Source organism: Urocitellus parryii, chromosome 10, assembly GCF_045843805.1.
Source record: "Urocitellus parryii isolate mUroPar1 chromosome 10, mUroPar1.hap1, whole genome shotgun sequence".
NCBI lineage: Eukaryota > Metazoa > Chordata > Mammalia > Rodentia > Sciuridae > Urocitellus > Urocitellus parryii.
The window spans coordinates 88097505-88117051 of record NC_135540.1 but is presented as its reverse complement, the minus strand read 5'-3'; the positions used below and the strand labels follow the sequence as shown (position 1 = coordinate 88117051).

Here is a 19547-nt window from a genome sequence, read left to right as displayed (position 1 = left end):
ATCTTAACACCTCTAATGTTAGGGAATGCAAGGAGAAAAGTGAACTGCAAATAAGGCAACTCCTCAACCTATAAATGCCCAGGGAGAAAAAAAATTCTATTCAATATATCTGCATGCTTAGAGGAATACTAACATGTAAATATAATAAGAACAAAACTGGTAGGTTTGCAAAACAGGGATCCTTTGCAGGCAGCATTATGAATATAAAAACTGTTTTTAATTTTCATTTTTGTAGAATATCAACATTTTCAAAAAACTTATAAAGATTAAGCTATTTTAATGCAGTTTCCCAAACTATTAATAGAGTAACATTAACTATTCTTTTCAAATTGTATTTTTATTAATTTTCTAATAATAATGTAGTAGAGTCTAAGTCTTAAAGGGATAAATTCGGGGTCGGATATATTTACTTAATTTAAAAAAAAAGAGCCTAGGAGAATAGTAATGCTTAAATGCTATTATTAACAATGGTAACACATACAGTGAATATGCATATATTAAGTAATGCAGTCACATAAACATGCAAATATCAGCCTACATGTAGCACCAGGAAATTTATTCCTTATAAAAAATCCTACTTCAAAACATTTTTTTTTTTTGCTTAAAATTCATGAGGTGTTTCCTTGTAAGAAAATATGTTATGGCATCACTATTTTCTGCTCTATTATGAAGCAATATTTTGACAAAATCACAACTTGATTCATATTATTTATTTATTTAAGATTTGAAGGATAATGTAAGCATTAGAAGATTCTTTTTTAGTTAGAGCAAATGTGTGTGTGTGTGGGGGGGAACACCCAAACATGTTTATAGCAGGGTACACATTTAGCCAGGTAGAAACTAACTGTCCAGGAGTTTCTTCATTAATCTCTTAAAGAGGGTGACCTGCCGCTCAAGGCAAATTTTCCTTCCACTCTTCAGTGTAGCTCTGCAGCAAAAAGCAAAGACATGCACCTTTGGTGCCCTGATTCCAAAACAAGATCAGAGAGGGACAGAGGGACAGAGAGGAAAAAGGCAGCACCAACTGCCCAGGGCCAGAACTCACATCATCTGGGCTGTGGCACAGTGGGGTCCTGCCTTGATCACCTCCAGTTTGAAGATGTTTTCAGCATTGACTTTGGACGTGGTTTTTACACAAACACAGTGAGAGTCGCCATCTTCTGCAGGGTGGCAGAAAGGGTGGGAGCCAGGAGTAGGGGAGGGAGGAGGATTTCAGGAGTGGCCAGAGGCACCTGGGGAATCTCCCTGCCCCAGCCCCCACCCCGCCCTTGGCCTTCATTTCCTTAGCAGCGAATTCCATTTCCAGAGGGAAGGTATATTGACTCAGTGGCAGCTCCCTTGTGCAGAGCTTGGCACAGTGCCCTCACACTTCAAAACCCCAGGACAATAGAGCTGGAACCATTAACATTAAGGACACTGCCTCAGCACCCCGGGGGTTCCCGGAATCAATTCCCGCTGCTCCCATGGGTCCGTCCCTCCCCGCTTTACTTCTGCTCTCACCGCCTCTGGCGACTGTGACCACAGCTGATAGGAGCAACAGCCCCAGGAGCAGCAGCCCAGGGTAGAGCTGGGGGCAGAGGCTGCAGGAGCGCAATCTGAGGCCCATGTCCTGGAGTTTCCAGCAGGATCCAAGTGCTCAGGGCAAGTGGGGGCTAGGGTTCCCAGGCCCGCGGCTCCAGCGATGTCCCCGCCTCTTTTATCCCTCCTGCTGCTCCAGTCCGGAAACCTGGGATGGGGAATGAGGAACTGGGGTGAGGAAGCTAAGTCATTTCACAGAAGACTTGGGCTCTAGCCAGGCAAGATTAAATAAAACAACCCAAAAAAGGGCTTTCTTGGCCTTAAGTTGGCAGCAGGAGCCACATCTCCTACCCTAACTGAAATATGCACACATTTATGTAGTTTAAAACACTAGTGCTCAATCTTAAAAGGTCTATGTTTTCTTTATGTGGAACCACAGAGCGATCTGTGGTCACCATGCAATTTACACAGTGTACACCTTTGAGACCCAGACAATTTCTGTTTCCTTCTTAACTAGCTCCTGCATTACCAAAAACTGCCCTTAGACCCCTGCCTTTCTGGTTGACTTCTGTTGAGTTTGGCTACTACTGTGTAGTTAAAGCTGTGTTGTTTATAATTGTTTTCTGCTATTGAAAAGTGGAATTCATTCTCTAGGCAATGACTGTCTTCAGAATTTTACCTGAATGTGGAAGCCTTCTCCAGTCTCTTGGATGAGATTTACCAGCTTCACTAACCATCTTCCCATATACTGTAAGAAGCAAGGTCAATTATCCTCATTACTCATAATCTTAGATATATTACAAAAGTTGTATTTGATTTAAAAAAAAATATTGGAGCTTGAATGATTCTCCATTTGTCTTCATCCCAGATAATATTCCAGAAGAGAGAACAGGAGAGTTTGGTGGGCCAAGTGTCCCAGTCCCAGTGAAGGGTGAGATGGGCTGTATTGCTGGTAGGGAGCAACAATGTTCTCAGAAGGAGGATACAGAGTCTGAGAGTTGAGTGTGTAAATGATGTGGAGGTAAGGGTGGAAGGTATGCCACAGAGTCCCACACAGGAAAGGTGAAGAGATCAACATGGACTGTCTTCTTTTCCTGAAAAGGAATTGCTTGGCTGTTATCAGGACTAGATATATGCATATTCCAAATCTGGATTATGTTGGATTCTCTCTGTCACACTAATTAGTAGTGGTAAAGTGTATTAGGAGACTGCAGCATGGAATTAGCTGACATCCAACTGCTCTGCAGCATGGAACATCTGCAGAAATGTGCATAGTGCAAACTGAATCCCTGGGACTGGAATGTTCTTTGTCCTATTCTCTTACCACCTGTCTTTTTAGGTGGCTAAATTCTGTTTATGTTTTTGGTATTGGTTTAAATAACAACTTCCTCAGAGGAGCCTGAAGTGACACTCTATTATGCTCCTTTGTTGTTCTCTCTTGCAGGACCCCAGCCTTTCCTGTTTCACACCCATAATACACATATCCATGGTATGCTCAGACGCATGTGTTGGAGTGTGTTTAACAGTGTTTAAATTTTTTTTTCTTTTTGCCTCAATGGAAAGCTTTAGGAGGTCAGAGGTCATGTTTATCACTATTTTAGTAAACTGCTAGGGGCCTAATAAATATAGCTACACTGAGAATGAACAACACATGTTGAAAATGATTATGAAGCTCTGACTTATTCAAGCGTTTGTTCCTTTATACAATTGCGGCAGATCTCTCCATATTGACATGTGCCATATATAATTTACTCTTCTGTCCACATGTCTGCCTCTCTTAGCTGAACAGTGAGTGAGATCTTCAAGGGCAATTCTCCATGGCATATATTTTTGAAAATTCAACATCTAATATAATGGTTGTTATAGGACATGCTGTAAATCATATGTGTTTATGGAACTGAAACTTGAGTCTCCTTTTTGGTTAACTACAATGGAAATGGAGAGGAGGGATTCTTTTGCGCATGGACAGGCAAAACACTTGATTTGTATAACCATATCCCCAGATTTTAATATTTTCAGAGTAAAGGAAGCCAGGCAATAGTGAGTGGCAATAAAATCATCCTTTTTATGCATTTACACAAAATAATTCAATGTGTCCATACAACAATAATAAATGGCCTGTGTATCTTGGAGATGTAAGTGTAGTGCAAACACTGTGTCATATCTCATGAGATGGCCCTGTCACCTTTTTGTAGGAAACCACTATTGACTGAGATGCCTAAGCTTCTTTTAATTTTTGGATAAAAACTAATGAAAATGGCTGCACTCTCTGTTTACACTTTTGTGCCATACTTGTGCATATTTTTGTTACCTAGTACATAATAAGTGTATTTACTTTATAGGCAAAACATTTTAAGGCACTGAAGTTATGACAGTGAGGAGATAATATAAGGAGCCCTTAATAAAGCAACGTTGAAATGAACTACATTCTTAGTAGGTAAATGTTTCCTAAAGTCCCTTTATAGGTCAGAATTGGTGAACTTATTTATTTTCCTATGATCAATACTGTACACACAGTATGGTATTTGTGTATTAAATACTATTTTCTGTGTCATCAACACTATGAAATATAATTTCGTTAGAGAAAGAAGAATCCAGGAAAGTGGTATGGTATAGTGGGTTAGAATACCATTTCAAATCCTCACTATGATCACTCTGCTCACTTAGTATGTAATGTTGGGGTGAGTTTCTTTTCTTTATCTCACCCCATCTTTCTTTTTTTTTCATTGTTGGTATTAAATCCCCAAGCCTCATACATGGTGGGTAAGTCCTCTATCACTAAACTGCATCCCCAGCCCAGTGTGAATTTCTTCAGGGCCATCTTCAGATTTCTTCTTTGCCGTACTACTACTAACAATAGTAAACAATTACTAATATTTATTTGTATGACATGCATTGTTTTAAGCACTTTGAATTTACCAACTCTTACTCCTCACATCAGCTCTCTGAGATAGACAATTACATGATCACCAGCTGAGAGAGGAAGCAATCCAATCAAAGTCAAACAGCCAATAAGTGGGGGAGCCAGGTTACCTAATTATTCAGGCTCTTAGAAAAGTCTCTTAACCAGATCATTGCCATCTTGTCAGAACTATTGAATCAATGTATGTAAAACACTATGCCTGGCCTTTTAATAGTGATCAGTAGTTTCTGATTAGTATATCATGTAAAAAATCACAGAGATTATGAACTTTGTGAATTTTGTTGGCAATATTGTAAAATAACAAAGTGTAAAACAAAAACAAGAGAGAAAGAGAGAGAGAGAGAGGGAGGATAGAGAGAGAGAGAGGGGGAGGAGAGAGAGAGAGAGAGAGAGAGAGAGAGAGAGAGAGAGAGAGAGAGAGAGGATATTAAAACTCTTTCTCCAAGTCTGTAAATTGATAATATATGATAAATAAATAAATAAATAACATTTTGGTTCATGGTCATAGTTCTGTAAAAATAGCATGGGTATAAATTTTATGGATTTAGAAATTGATGAAGAATATATTGATTTTAAAAAGAACACTTAATATTTCTAGTAAAGTATAAATTCTCTGTTGTACTTATTTGTAAGTCCAGTTCTAATACTGAAATTGTAATCATGCACACATTAAGAAAAGGCAAATATATACAAAATGCTAGAGTAAAACATTTAATATAAAATAAAATCTATCACTTTCTCTTTTCTGTTTCAAGAAATGCAAGAGTGTTTTTAGTAAAGAATGTCAAGGCTTTCTTCACCATATATTTTCTTGTTCTACTAGTGTTAAGTGTATTCCCTTTAAAGTAAATAACCATTGCTTACAAGTCTTACATTCTACAACTTTATTATTTTTAGGTTTTGAAGGCAAAATAAACATTAGAAAAATTTCCAAAGGATACTTTCAAACAAGCCATCTAGAACAAAAACTTTGAAAATCTCTAGTGCCTAAATACACTTAAAAAGCATTTATTGAGCAAGTATTCCATGCTTGGCTCTGCATGATCACTAGTGTCATTGACTATTGTAAAATCTGTTAATCATCATAGCAACCTTGAACCTAACAATAGAGAAAGAAAAATTACACAAATGTATTTGGAAAGAATTTTTTCAACTAAAGAAAGGCAAAGCAATTACAGTGTTTAGCCTAAAACTGGGGAATAAATCTTAAATTGTATGTTAGTCTTGCTCATTTTCATCTTCTTTCTGTCATCTTTTAAGCAGAGTTCTCAGAGTCAAGTAGGATTTGGAGGACAGAATGGAAAATGTATCTGAATTTTTGTATAGTATAAATGAGTATATGAATAACTAAAAACTCTAGGAAGTCAAGGCTTCAGAATCCTACCCTTCCTGGGAGATTAAAAAGGGGTTGGTAGAAAATAAACAGATTAAGCAGCTGATTCATCACTTTCCAACAGTTTCTGGATCATTTTCTTGACTCTGGAAGCTTCTGACTCTGGGAGCCCACCCTGCTCTCTCCCTTTTTCCCTCTCCCTCTCCCTCTCTCCCTGTCCCCCAACCCTCTTTTGACTTTGCTCCCACCATTGTGCTTCCATCAGCCAGGAGGTGATGCAGCCAGAAGGAGCCTCATAAGAGCCAGTACAATGGTATTTGGGCTTTGGGCTTCTAAAACTGTGAGCTAAAAATATCTCTTTTCTTTACTTTTTTAAATTTTTTTATTTTTATGTGGTGTCAGGGATTGAACCCAGTATCTCATGCATGCAAGGCAAATGCTCTACCACTGAGCCACCTCTTTTCTTTATAAGCTACACAGTCTAAGTTATTTCATGATAATAATGAAAAAGAAACCAATACAGCATTCATTTTATCAGTTTAGCAAACCCAGGGCATTTTCACTTGTTCCAGCAAAAACTCTAGACACTGTTTCTGACTTCACCAGGCTTAGATCATTTTCCCATTTCTGAATCTATCAGCAGGGTGGGGAAAGGTTTGGACAGAAGCAATTGAGAAATGGCTTATCCTGTTTGAACCCCTGGACTGAGAGCAGGTATGACTAGATGAAAGAAAGAGGGTAGCCAGAGAAGCAGTGTCGGATACTGAATGGTGAAGCTGCCCTGAACCTGACACTAATGCCCTTGAGTTGTGAAGGGAGATAAAGCCTAGAATTTGATGGCATGCTTTGATATCTTCATTGTTCCCCCCTTAAAAACAAAGTCATCATGTCATTTTAGGGAAATAGGGCTGGCAGTTGTGAGGCAATGAGTCCCTGAGGCAAGCTGGAGGAGCACAGTGGAGCTACACTGCCCACACCTGCCTGCCAATCATCATGGTTACTTCCCAGAATGGAGCATTGGGTCAGCCTAGGGTTCCCTTTGAAAAGTGGAGCCTAATCATGGGTCAGCCATGCAGGTCACTTATTTGAGAATGTGTCCCCAGTGTATAGGACTGAAGAATTGGGAAGAGTGAACTAGGAAAAGAGGGTAGGCCACTGGGATTGCATCCTACTGGAAACCCTCTAAGTAATATTGAAAAATATCTGTTTAAAGCAGAAAAAAAATGGGAAAATGTTTATCCATTGGCTCCTGTTTGATGGCAAGGAATGTTTCATGGCAGCCACTGAGAAAACTGGCCCAGAAAGGGAAAGACACTGATAGAGCTGAGGCGAGGAGCTGTCAGGTTACTCCTGCAAGTGGCTATTGCCAGGGCAATGCCTGGGGAGGGGAGTGGAAGATGTGAACACCTGGAATTTACTGTTTGTCAATTCTGAATGAATGGTTCCATGATGATTTTAGGGCAAATGGAATTTTACCACCAAAAATTCAATTTTTAAAGATTCTCCTATTTCTTTAAGAATTGCAGCCTTGCAAAATATGTTCATCTTCATTAACAAACAAGGGATGCAAACTGTAATGACACTGAGATTTTATCTCACTCCAGTTAAAATGGCAAATTTCAAGAATACAGGTAACAATAAATGTGGATGAGGATGTTTGGGGGAAAGGTACGCTCCTACATTGTTAGTGGAACTGAAAGTTAATACAACTACTTTGGAAAACAACGTGAAAATTTCTCAAAGACTAAAAATAAACCCACCACATGACCCAGCTATCCCACTCCTTGGTGTTGACTCCAAACAACATGCATACCAATCTTTATAGCAGAGCAGTGTACAATAATCAAGTTATGCAACCAGCCTAGGTGTCCCCTAATTGATGAATGGATAAAGAAAAGGTGGCATATATACACAATGGATATAAAGAAGAATGAAATTATGTCATTTGCCAGTGGATGAATGGAATTACAGAATATCTCCCAAGGGAAATAAGACAGACTCAGAAAGTCAAGAGTCAAATTGTTCTCTCATATGTGGAAGCCAGAGAGAAGTAAGGTATTTTTTTAAAGGTGATTTCATGAAAACAGAAGGGGGCAAACAGTGTGGTAGAGAAGGGAGATAGAGGTGGAGGGAGTGGGGAGGGGAAAGGGAAGGAAATGCATACTGACATTGACAAATTATACTATGTGCATGTATGTATATATCACAATGAATTCTACCTTTACACATAAGCACCGATTACAAACAAAAATTTACCAAAGGAAGACCAATAGAGTAGTGGAAAGAGATCAGGAGGAGAGAGGAATAGAGGGAAGATGGTAGTTTTAGAGATTGAAATGGAGCAAACTATGTTATGGGGATTTATGAATATGTCAAAATGAGCCCCATAATTATATAAACCAAAATGCATTAATAAAAACATAAATTTAAGGCTGGGGATATGGCTCAGTTGGTAGAGTGCTTGCCTAGCATGCACAAGTCCTTAGGTTCAATCCCCAGCACCACCAAAAAAAAAAAAAAAACAAATTTATGAATAGAATTTTTGCCTTCATGAGTTTAAAGACTACATAGAAATCTAACATTCACCTCTTAAAATGGACTTCTCTTTGAAAATCACTTGTTCAAATGAGAGAATTAATTTGTTTCTTGTTCTAAGTTATAGTATTCCTGTGCTCTAAATTTTGATTTATGAAGATTTCATGGAGTTAAGTGGCATATTAAGGTGGCATATGAAATAAAAACCACATAACTCTTTGCTTTTTCTTTCATGACAAAATCAAGTGATTTTGATTAAGTTATTTCCAAGAGTCAAGCTCTATAATCTCCAAATGTTGGCTGCTTCGTGACATGCTTCATTCTTTTGGCAGCTCCTCTGGATAAACTATGTCTGACTATCTGAGTCCTCTCATTTAAGTCAGTTATGAGTTGTGTGTGAAGACCAATTGCAGCAAACACTTTCTGTTTTTCTTCCGTTCCAAGAAATAGACAAGATATTTGGACCTCAGTTGACCCAGGGGCCTCCCTCTCTGCCCCACCTTTTAAAGGTCCAGCCACCTCTTAACATTTCACATTGGGGACCAAACCTCCAGCACAAGAACCCTTGAGGGATAAACCAAAAAGAGGCCTAGAGTTTTGCCAATTCTTGGGGAGAATTTGGCACAATGAAGTTGGCACAGAGAAAATGAAGTGGGATATATTTTACTTTGGAGAAAATTCTTTGGCGATCCTGCAGCTGGATCTGATTTTTCATGGACTTTTCTGTTATGTAGGTCAATATATATATATTTAAATTTATTTTTCAGAAAAGTTAAATTAGATATTTGTCTCTTCCCAGTGAAATGGTTTTCCTAAAATCACCCACTTTCCATGCTTCTACTACTTTTCAACACAAGTTGCTCTGTTTATTGTTAATGAATCTACCCATTCATTAATTAAATATTTATGTACTGCTTAGAAGCTGTGAACTGAATTAAGTTCTGAACTAGGTAACCAAGAGGAAAATGATAGACTGCATCACTACTGAACTCACAGTCTATGGAGTAGGACAGAAAGACATGGAGTTATCCAGGGACCCAACTCTCTCAGTAATGGACAGAGCTTTATAGGCTCTCAGAGGAGGGAACACCTGATTCCTTTTTGTGGAAGGATGGGAGCTGCCAGAGAAAAGTTTCTGGAGGAGGTGAGTGGATATGGGGACTGATTCAGAAAAGGAGAATGGAATAAAGGAAGGCATGAAAACTGGGAACAATGTTGTAGGACCTGAGAAGAAAAATAAGCCCTTTATTATAGTAGAATGAATCAGACATAACTTTCCCATGTTCATATATTAATAAATGACCAATGTAACTTCACATCAGGTAGAACCACAAGAATGGGAAGTCATAATCCATGTATGTATAATAGGTCAAAATACATTATACTATCATGTATAACTAAAAATAACAAATAAAAAAATAAGCAGTTTATTTTTCTAACAGAGAGTTTAACATGAGGCAGGGAGTGCTGAGAGATCAAGAGGAGGATGGGTATAACTCAGTTGTAGGGGGCTCCTACTTGTCATTGAGGGGGTATTTCTAACATCCCCTCCCCCATCATAAGTTTATAATTCCTCCCAAGGGGTTAACCCAGCCCCTGGGTTCTGAGCACATCATGGGATGTGGAGCACACTGGTTTACATACCCTCATGAGAGTTATATGCTCTGCCAGGAAAGCAATTATATCTCATTTCTGTTTGCATTCACAGGTCTCCAGTGAGACTGCTTGTTGAAATAATGCATGGATAAATGGTTTCAGGCCATTGCTTCCTAAACAAAGTGTCCTGAGGAAGGACATCAGAAAACTGCCCTTGAAGGATTTTAGCAGCCTAGATTTCCTTACTTTCCTTACTTTCTTTTGCTTGTTTTGGCCACTCACTAACTTGAATAAAATCTCAGTTGAATACAAGTGGACACAAAGATATTTCGTCCACAGCCAGAGTTTGAATTCTAGAGGACGTGCTGGAGAAGAGTACCCTGCCTTAGACAGAGAAATTAACCTGAACAGAAGTCATTAGAAAGTTCTAAGGCCTAGCTCTGCCAACAGGACCCCAGAATGTAGATGAGATCTGAAAGTGCATTCAAAGCAAGAGGACCTGAGATGTTTGACCTTTATGGACCATCTGCCTCATGGCCAAAGGAAAGATCTAGTTAATTAGAGGTTGTGTGGTCTAGACAGAAGGAGTGAATAATAACTATTCATTATATACATTTTCACTCATGTATGTGTATAAAGCACAGCAATGGGTTTTATAGAACAGGTAAAATTGGATTAAGTCTAACTTCTAATGTAAAATTAGACATTAATCTGTGTACTTTCTTCTATAATCTTTCTTCTACAAAAAAATCAGCTATTTTTCTCCTCTGGCATGATAATACAATAATAAGATCAGATTTCAATGCTTAAAATTGTTAACATTGATAAATGTGTCATATATTAGCTTTTCACAGATGTCTTGGGAGTAGGTTATTGATTTTTAAAAAATGTTTATATAGATTGCTTTGCATCCCCATTTTCTTAAGATTGTTTTATGAACTCTCTGGAAGTGGTACTTAGTAAATAAATGATGTCATGACCACATAGTTCAAAAAGAACATAGGATTGCCAGAATAACAAAAGAAAAGAAAATGTGAAATTTTCCCTTTAAAAATATAATAAATTTATTTTGAAGATGAAACCATCATTATGATTTTGATACTGTGGAGATAAAATTTAGGAAATTGCAAGATGAAGATATAAACCACAAATGAAAATACATGGCATGAAACAAAAGTCAACTCAAAGTGGATCAAGGAGCTAGATATCAAATCAGAGACTCTCCGTCTGATAGAAGAAAAAGTTGGCTCCGATCTACATATTGTGGGGTCGGGCTCCAAATTCCTTAATAGGACACCCATAGCACAAGAGTCAATAACAAGAATCAACAAATGGGACTTTCTTAAACTGAAAAGTTTTTTCTCAGCAAGAGAAACAATAAGAGAGGTAAATATGGAGCCTACATCCTGGGAACAAATTTTTACTCCTCACACTTCAGATAGAGCCCTAATATCCAGAGTATACAAAGAACTCAAAAAATTAAACAACAAGAAAACAAATAACTGAATCAACAAATGGGCCAAGGACCTGAACAGACACTTCTCAGAGGAGGACATACAATCAATCAACAAGTACATGAAAAAATGCTCACCATCTCTAGCAGTCAGAGAAATGCAAATCAAAACCACCCTAAGATACCATCTCACTCCAGTAAGATTAGCAGCCATTATGAAGTCAAACAACAATGAGTGCTGGCGAGGATGTGGGGAAAAGGGTACTCTTGTACACTGCTGGTGGGACTGCAAACGGGTGCGGCCAATTTGGAAAGCAGTATGGAGATTCCTGGGAAAGCTGGGAATGGAACCACCATTTGACCCAGCTATTGCCCTCCTCGGACTATTCCCTGAAGACCTTAAAAGAGCGCACTACAGGGATACTGCCACATCGATGTTCATAGCAGCACAATTCACAATTGCTAGACTGTGGAATCAACCCAGATGCCCTTCAATGGATGAATGGATAAAAAAAATGTGGCATTTATACACCATGGAGTATTACACAGCACTAAAAAAATGACAAAATCATGGAATTTGCAGGGAAATGGATGGCACTAGAGCAGATTATGCTTATTGAAGCTAGCCAATCCTTAAAAAACAAATACCAAATGTCTTCTTTGATATAATGAGAGCAACTAAGAACACAGCAGGGAGGAAAAGCAGGAAGAAAAGATTAACATTAAACAGAGACATGAGGTGGGAGGGAAAGGGAGAGAAAAGGGAAATTGCATAGAAATGGAGGGAGACCCTCATTGTTATACAAAATTACATATAAGAGGTTGTGAGGGGAATGGGATAACAAACATGGAGGGAAATGAATTACAGTAGATGGGGTAGAGAGAGAAGATGGGAGGGGAGGGGAAGGGGGATAGTAGAGGATAGGAAAGGTAGCAGAATACAACAGTTACTAATATGGCAGTATGTAAAAATGTGGATGTGTAACCGAGGTGGTTCTGCAATCTGTGTTTGGGGTAAAAATGGGAGTTCATAACCCACTTGATTCTAATGTATGAAATATGATATGTCAAGAGCTTTGTAATGTTGTGAACAACCAATAAAAAAAACTTTCAAAAAAAAAAGAAAATACATGGCATGAAGATACAGCTTTCAATAAGGAAAATTATGAATGACTATTAAAATTTGATATTAAATATTTTTTCAATGTTCATTCAATGTTTCAATGTTCCTCCAATGTTTTGGTTGGAAATATCTTTGTTTTATTGTTTTCTTCTAGGCTCTGTTCATATACTCAGGAAACTTTTGAGGGACAGAATTCTGAATGGTACTGATTACAATAATGTGGAACTGCTGAAGTGTGACTGAGCTGGTTCAATGGCTGACATGTCTAAACAGTTAAAGACACCAAAGAAATGTGAGATCCAATTATGTATAGTGGAAGTTATGGTAATAGTGGAGAAATGCCTTGATGGCATATATTTTCCATTTGTATGTGTAATACATTGAATATAAATGTCTACAATTAAATAAAATTTAATGAGCTTGTATTAAAACTTCAGAATGTGATTGGAGGATGTTGTTAGACACATTAAGGGAACTCAATAGATTCCATAATACTTACAGAAGTGACTGTAACTGAAAAATCAAACAAGTCACTGATGGTACAAAGAGCATGAGCATACTCTAGTGTCTATGAATACCATGGTGAGATCTCTGAGCCTAACAAGGTTAGCAGTTGGGAAGAATGTCATTAATGTTCAATTAACTATCTGCTACCTAGATGCCTTTTGCTCAGCCTTCAACTACACCATTGCATCAGCAGGACTAAGTGCATTATTGTTCCTCTTCATGTAGTGAATATTTGAAAAATACTTATTTAGGCCTGGTCTTTCAGGTATTTATCTGGAATTGAAAGTGAAGAGAGGGAAGAGGTTTGACCTTTATTCTCTGATTTAAAGTAGGAAAAACAGATAAGTGCATATTCTCAGTCTAGCTTAATAGTCATTCTGGTGATGGAGGTATGCATACATTGCCTTATTCCTTCTTTGATAATAGTTCCTATAGTTCTCACAAACATACTGGTAGAAGAAGACTGATTCTGCAACACAGATGGTAAGTGAAAGCTAATTGTTCCAACTTTGCTTGATGACTACTCTGCCTGCAAGTTTTACAGCCTTTCATCACAAAATGCCAAATCAATGTGTAATCCCATGTTGTATCTGCTACAGAGAAGAAATAAATATTTGGCATGGCTTGAACATATCTCCTAGGTTTTACATGATGGGAACTTAATCCTCAATGGAACAGTGTTAAAGGGGGAACTTTTAAAAGGTGGTCATGAGGATTCTGTCTCCTGAATGGATTAGTACCTTTATCACAGCAACATGGGGGTGGGTTCCTTTTAAGGGATGAATTCTTGAGTTCAGCCCCTTTCTCTCCCTCTCCTGCACCCCTCTCTCTTTTACATTGTGATGCCTTCCCTTCTGCCATGTTATGATGCAGCAAGTAAGCCCTCCGAAGGTTTAGCTCCTCAGTCTTGGATTTGTAAGCCTCCAGAACCACTAGGAGCCAAATAAATTTCCATCTATTGTAAGTTCATTCAGTCTGTGGTATCCTGTTACAACAGCATAAAAAGGACTGAAATTTTTACATCAAAATCTTATTTTTGTTGTTGTTGTTGTTGTTGTTTACTAGGAAGACAGTTAAGCCAGGCTCCCAATCATCAGATGTTCTGTATATTTTATAATCTTTAGATGTATTGGTTGATAAACATTGTGGTTTTGTTATTTGATTCTTTTAGTTGCTACCAACAGTGGAAAGTACCCCTGTGCCTGTCATATTCAACTTTTTCTAACTAGCTGTCTGTATGCAAGCTTTGTACTGTGATTCTGTATGGGAAAATTCTGGCCTGTTGGCCTTGTTCTTAATGGGTTATGTATTGGGTCAAGGATTGTGGCCACCAATGTTTGGAATGGCATGTGCTCTTGTGCAAATCTCTAAGGAAAGGGAAGAAAAGTAGTATTCATTTGTAAGACTTCAATTCTGAATCAGAACCCAAGCTGGATCCTACTATTAGTGTGATTTACTCCTTTAGTTACCCTGCATGGTGGCCACCATAGTCCTTATTTTGGAAATGAGGAAACTGAGTACACTAAGGGTCACACAGAATCAAAATTAAGATTTAATCCAAAGGAGTTGTCTTATCCTATTTTGTATTGCTGAAATTGAATAGCAAAAAGTAGGTAACTTATAAATAGAAGAAACCTATTTCTTAGAATATTGGAGGCTGAAAAGTCCAAGGTCAAGGGGCTGCATATGATGAGAAGCTTATTCCTATTTCATAACATGACAGTGGAATTGACATGATGAGAAAGCTCATGAGAGAGGGCCAGGGCAGAAACAAGAGAAAGCCAAGAAAGTTGAGTATATTTTTACAACAACCCACTCTCCCCATTACTAAGCCACTCCTGCCACAATGGCATTGATCCATTCAAAACAGTGGAGCACTTATTTCTGTGTCCCAATTACCATCACAGTGGCACTTACATTTCAACATGTGCTTTGAAGGCATTTTTGTCAGCTTTTTCACTGCTGTGACTGAAAGATCCAACCAGAATAACTTTAAAGGAGGAAAAGTTTATTTGGGGACCCACAGTTTCAGAGATGTCAATTCACAGACAGCAGGCTGCATTCCTCAGGTCTAGAGGTGAGACTGGACATCATGGGGGAAGTGTGGCAGAGAGAAACAGCTCACATGATGATCAGGAAGCAGAGAGAGAGACTCCACTCCCAAAACCATGCCCCAATTCCCACCACTCCAGTCACACCCTACTACTTCACTTACCACTCAGTGAATCCCTATTAGGGGATTCATTTACTGATTGGGTTAAGTCTCTTATACCCTAATCATTTCTCCTCTGAGAAATGCAAGAGCATTGTCTCACGCGTGAGCTTTTGGGGGACACCTCACATCCAAACCATAACAGAAGGGGAGACTCAAATTATTAGCCCATTGGGCTAATGTTACCATTTATGAGAGAATACAACAAAACGAGAAATATGGGGAAAAATCAGTATAAAACTGCTAAACTCACTAAATTATTATGTTTGTTTTTTCCAAAGCCCCCTGGAAAGCAATGTATTTTCTGCCCATGATTAAGTTCCCATTAGAAACAAATCTAATGGCTGAAGCAGAACAGGCAGTGAATATAACAGGACAAGGAGGTAGCACCTCATATAGACACCTATTTGTTGTAATATCTCTATGTCAAAAACTGCTTGTCATGGGAATTCCAACCCAGGTCGGGGGTGAGAATGAAGGAAGAGGATACGTGGCCAAGCACATTGAACTATGCAGCTGGCCCTGCTTATTTTATGCCTGCTGACTCTCCAGGTGCCTTCTCTAGAGTGTGGACTCAATAGGTAACATAAGAACTTGACTCAACTTAAAGTGCTTTTATACTAACATCCATCTCCAGCAATGAGTGATGAAATTATAGAGTTGTGATCAACATTTTTTAAAAGTAGGATAGCATAGTGCAGAAAATGAAATACCAGGATTAACAGTATAAAACAAGTGTAAGTATTGTATTATGAAATTTTTATGTGTGTGAGCATGTGTGAGCATACCTGTATATAGATGTATATATGTGTATATATGAGAGATAATTTAGGTAAGAATGCATGAGAGCTATACAGGAAGTGAAAAGCACCAAGTGGATGAAAACTAAAGGAGAGACCATTGTTCACTCTCTTTCCCCATAGACTGCAGCCCTGCAGAACTATGAGCTTCTGTCCAAATATGCCGAGGACTTAACAATCATGCATCTTTCTGTCTAGTTTTTCATGTTGTGGTAGTACCACTCTTCCCTTTGACCCACTAGCAAACCCTAATCCATCTACAACAGCCAGTTTATGGGATCATTTCTTTATGAAGCTTGGACTACCATGCTACTTGCTTGTGTGAAAGCACAATGTGAAACTCAGAGCAGGGAGATAGGAACCAGACTGATTTATACAGCTTCTAGCAAACTGTGGCCTTTCCTAGACAGTTACCTCAACTCTGTGATGGGAATAATATTACCTAACTTGAGTGTGGGTTTAGAAATTTTAGATGATGTTTTGGCACTTCATAAGCCTCTAGAAATTGTGCCTATTTTAATTAATTTGTCATCCTAAGGTGTCCCTTTTCCAGAAGAGACTGAATGGCATCATAGTCTCATTTCCCTGAGGAGTTTAAACATACCATTATACAAACATTGTCACTTTAGGTCGAAATTGCCTTAGTTCCTAAGCAAGCATCTGTGGCTTTCTTCTGCCTCAACTAGATTCTGCCTTCTTGTCCATTGTGGTAAGCTGAATAATGTCCTCTACCACTAAGATTCCCATGGCTTGATGCCTGAAACCTATGACTAGATTATCTCATATGGCTAGAAAAAAATGTTGTCACATGTGTTAGGATGTTAAGATAGTAAGGTTATTCTGATTGATCCAATTGGGCCCAATGTGTACACACAGCTCCTTATTAGAGAATGTCAGAGGAGAGGGGAGATGTGACAACAAAAGCTGAGGCTGGAATGATAAGCTTCAAACTTGGAAGAAAGGGCCCCAAGCCAAGGAATGGAGGTGGCTTCTAGAGGCTAAGAAAGGTAAGGAGAAAGACTGCCCTCTAAAGCCAGAAGGAACACAGCCTGAGGACATGCTGAGTTCAGCCCATGAAGACTTATTTTGAATTTGTGACCTTCAGGACTGTGAGAAATAGATTTGTGTTGTGTAAGCCACTGAGTTTGTGAGAATTTGTTACATAAGCAATAGGTAACTAATATACCCATGTTGCAGCATCTTCTTTTCTCCCCAAAGTGTAGTAACATCTTCCCAAAGTGTGAATGAAAACTTCAGCTTGCACTGCTCCTGGTTCCATGGCTGTTGAACATGTAATCTTAACACCTCTAATGTTAGGGAATGCAAGGGAGAATAGTGAGCTGCAAATAAGGCAACTCCTCAACGTATAAATGCCCAGGGGGAAAAAAATCTATTCAAGACATCTGCATGCTTAGAGGAATACTAACATGTAAATATAATAAGAACAAACTGGTAGGTTTGCAAAATAGGGATCCATTGTAGGCAGCATTATGAATACAGAATGTTTTTAATTTTCATGTTTGTAGAATATCAACATTTTCAAAAAACTTATAAAGATTAAGCTATTTTAATGCAGTTCCCCAAAGTATCAATAGAGTAACATTAACTATTCTTTTCAAATTATATTTTTATTAATTTTCTAATAATAATGTACTGGATTCTAAGTCTTAAAGGGATAAAATCAGGGTCTGATTTATTTACTTAATTAAAAAAAAGAGCCTTGGAAACTAGTAATGATTAAATTCTATTATTTTTTTTTATTTATTGCTCAAGACAATACAATGCTCTTGACATATTAAATGCTATTATTAACAAAGCTAACACATAAAGTAAATATGCATCTATGAAGTAATGCTGTCACATAAACATGCAAATATCTATCAGCAAAACATGTAGCACGAAGCAAATTCAGTCCTTATAAAACAAACACTCCTTCAAAACTTTTTTTTTCTTACAATTCTAGAGGTATTTTCTTGTAAGAAAATATGATATGGCATCACTATTTTCTTCATAATAATGAAGCAATATTTGAGAAAATCACAACTTGGTTCATATTATTTATTTATTTAAGATTTGAAGGATAATATAATCATTAGAAGTTTTTTTTCTTTTAGTTAGAGAGAATGTGGGGGGGGAGGCGGGGAGTGGGGGGACACCCAAACAAGTTTTATAGCAAAGTACATATTTAGCTAGGTAGAAACTACTTCGCCATGAGTTTCCGGACTAATCCCTTAAAAAAGGAGACCTCCCCTTCAAGGCAAATTTTACTTCCATTCTTCAGTGTAGCTCTGCAGGAAAAAGAGAAGAGATGCACCTTTTGGTGCTGGATTCCAAAACAAGATCAGACAGAGGGACAGAGGGACAGCTGGGCAATGGGCGGCACCAACTGCTCAGGGCCAGGACTCACATTATCTGGGTGTTGGCACAGTGGGGTCCAGCCTTGATCACCTCCAGGTTGGTGATGTGCTTGGCACTGACTTTGGACACAGTCTTTAAACACACGCACTGAAGGTCCCCATCATCTGAAGGATCCTCTGAGGGTAACAGAAAGGGTGGGAGCCAGAAGTAGGGGAGGGAGGAGGATTTCAGGAGTGGCCAGAGGCACCTCGCAAATCTCCCTCCCCCACCCCCGCCCTTGGCCTTCATTTCCTTAGCTGCGGATTGCATTTCCACAGGGAAGGTATATTGACTCAGTGGCAGCTCCCTTGTGCAGAGCTTGGCACAGTGCCCTCACACTTCAAAACCCCAGGACAATAGAGCTGGAACCATTAACATTAAGGACACTGCCTCAGCACCCCGGGGGTTCCCGGAATCAATTCCCGCTGCTCCCATGGGTCCGTCCCTCCCCGCTTTACTTCTGCTCTCACCGCCTCTGGCGACTGTGACCACAGCTGATAGGAGCAACAGCCCCAGGAGCAGCAGCCCAGGGTAGAGCTGGGGGCAGAGGCTGCAGGAGCGCAATCTGAGGCCCATGTCCTGGAGTTTCCAGCAGGATCCAAGTGCTCAGGGCAAGTGGGGGCTAGGGTTCCCAGGCCCGCGGCTCCAGCGATGTCCCCGCCTCTTTTATCCCTCCTGCTGCTCCAGTCCGGAAACCTGGGATGGGGAATGAGGAACTGGGGTGAGGAAGCTAAGTCATTTCACAGAAGACTTGGGCTCTAGCCAGGCAAGATTAAATAAAACAACCCAAAAAAGGGCTTTCTTGGCCTTAAGTTGGCAGCAGGAGCCACATCTCCTACCCTAACTGAAATATGCACACATTTATGTAGTTTAAAACACTAGTGCTCAATCTTAAAAGGTCTATGTTTTCTTTATGTGGAACCACAGAGCGCTCTGTGGTCACCATGCAATTTACATAGTGTATACCTTTGAGACCCAGACAATTTCTGTTTCCTTCTTAACTAGCTCCTGCATTACCAAAAACTGCCCTTAGACCCCTGCCTTTCTGGTTGACTTCTGATGAGTTTGGCTACTACTGTGTAGTTAAAGCTGTGTTGTTTATAATTGTTTTCTGCTATTGAAAAGTGGAATTCATTCTCTAGGCAATGAC

The 19547-nt window shown here is 39.0% G+C and overlaps 1 protein-coding gene and 1 long non-coding RNA gene across 2 annotated transcripts; both read right to left on the bottom strand.

The window, feature by feature from the left end:
* Window positions 1-840: 840 nt before the first annotated feature.
* Pf4 (platelet factor 4) lies at window positions 841-1627 on the bottom strand. Its single transcript, XM_077803593.1, has 3 exons — window positions 1501-1627; window positions 1046-1160; window positions 841-928 (listed from the first exon to the last, which is right to left on the bottom strand). Exons 1-3 carry the CDS (start codon window positions 1604-1606, stop codon window positions 841-843), a joined length of 309 nt encoding a protein of 102 aa, XP_077659719.1. The 5' UTR covers window positions 1607-1627.
* A 16592-nt stretch (window positions 1628-18219) lies between these two features.
* Window positions 18220-18994, bottom strand: LOC144257338 (uncharacterized). The gene is made up of 3 exons (XR_013344429.1): window positions 18868-18994; window positions 18408-18534; window positions 18220-18288 (listed from the first exon to the last, which is right to left on the bottom strand). It is a non-coding gene; the product is annotated as an uncharacterized LOC144257338 (long non-coding RNA).
* Between the last annotated feature and the right edge of the window lie 553 nt (window positions 18995-19547).

Bases quoted from the DNA above. Each gene is read 5' to 3' on its own strand.
- Pf4 (XM_077803593.1), bottom strand. From the start codon at position 1,606: ATGGGCCTCAGATTGCGCTCCTGCAGCCTCTGCCCCCAGCTCTACCCT. The intron at 1,161-1,500 runs GTGAGAGCAGAA...GCCACCCTGCAG, and splicing joins GGTCACAGTCGCCAGAGGCG to AAGATGGCGACTCTCACTGT. The intron at 929-1,045 runs GTGAGTTCTGGC...TTTTTGCTGCAG, and splicing joins TGTGCCACAGCCCAGATGAT to AGCTACACTGAAGAGTGGAA.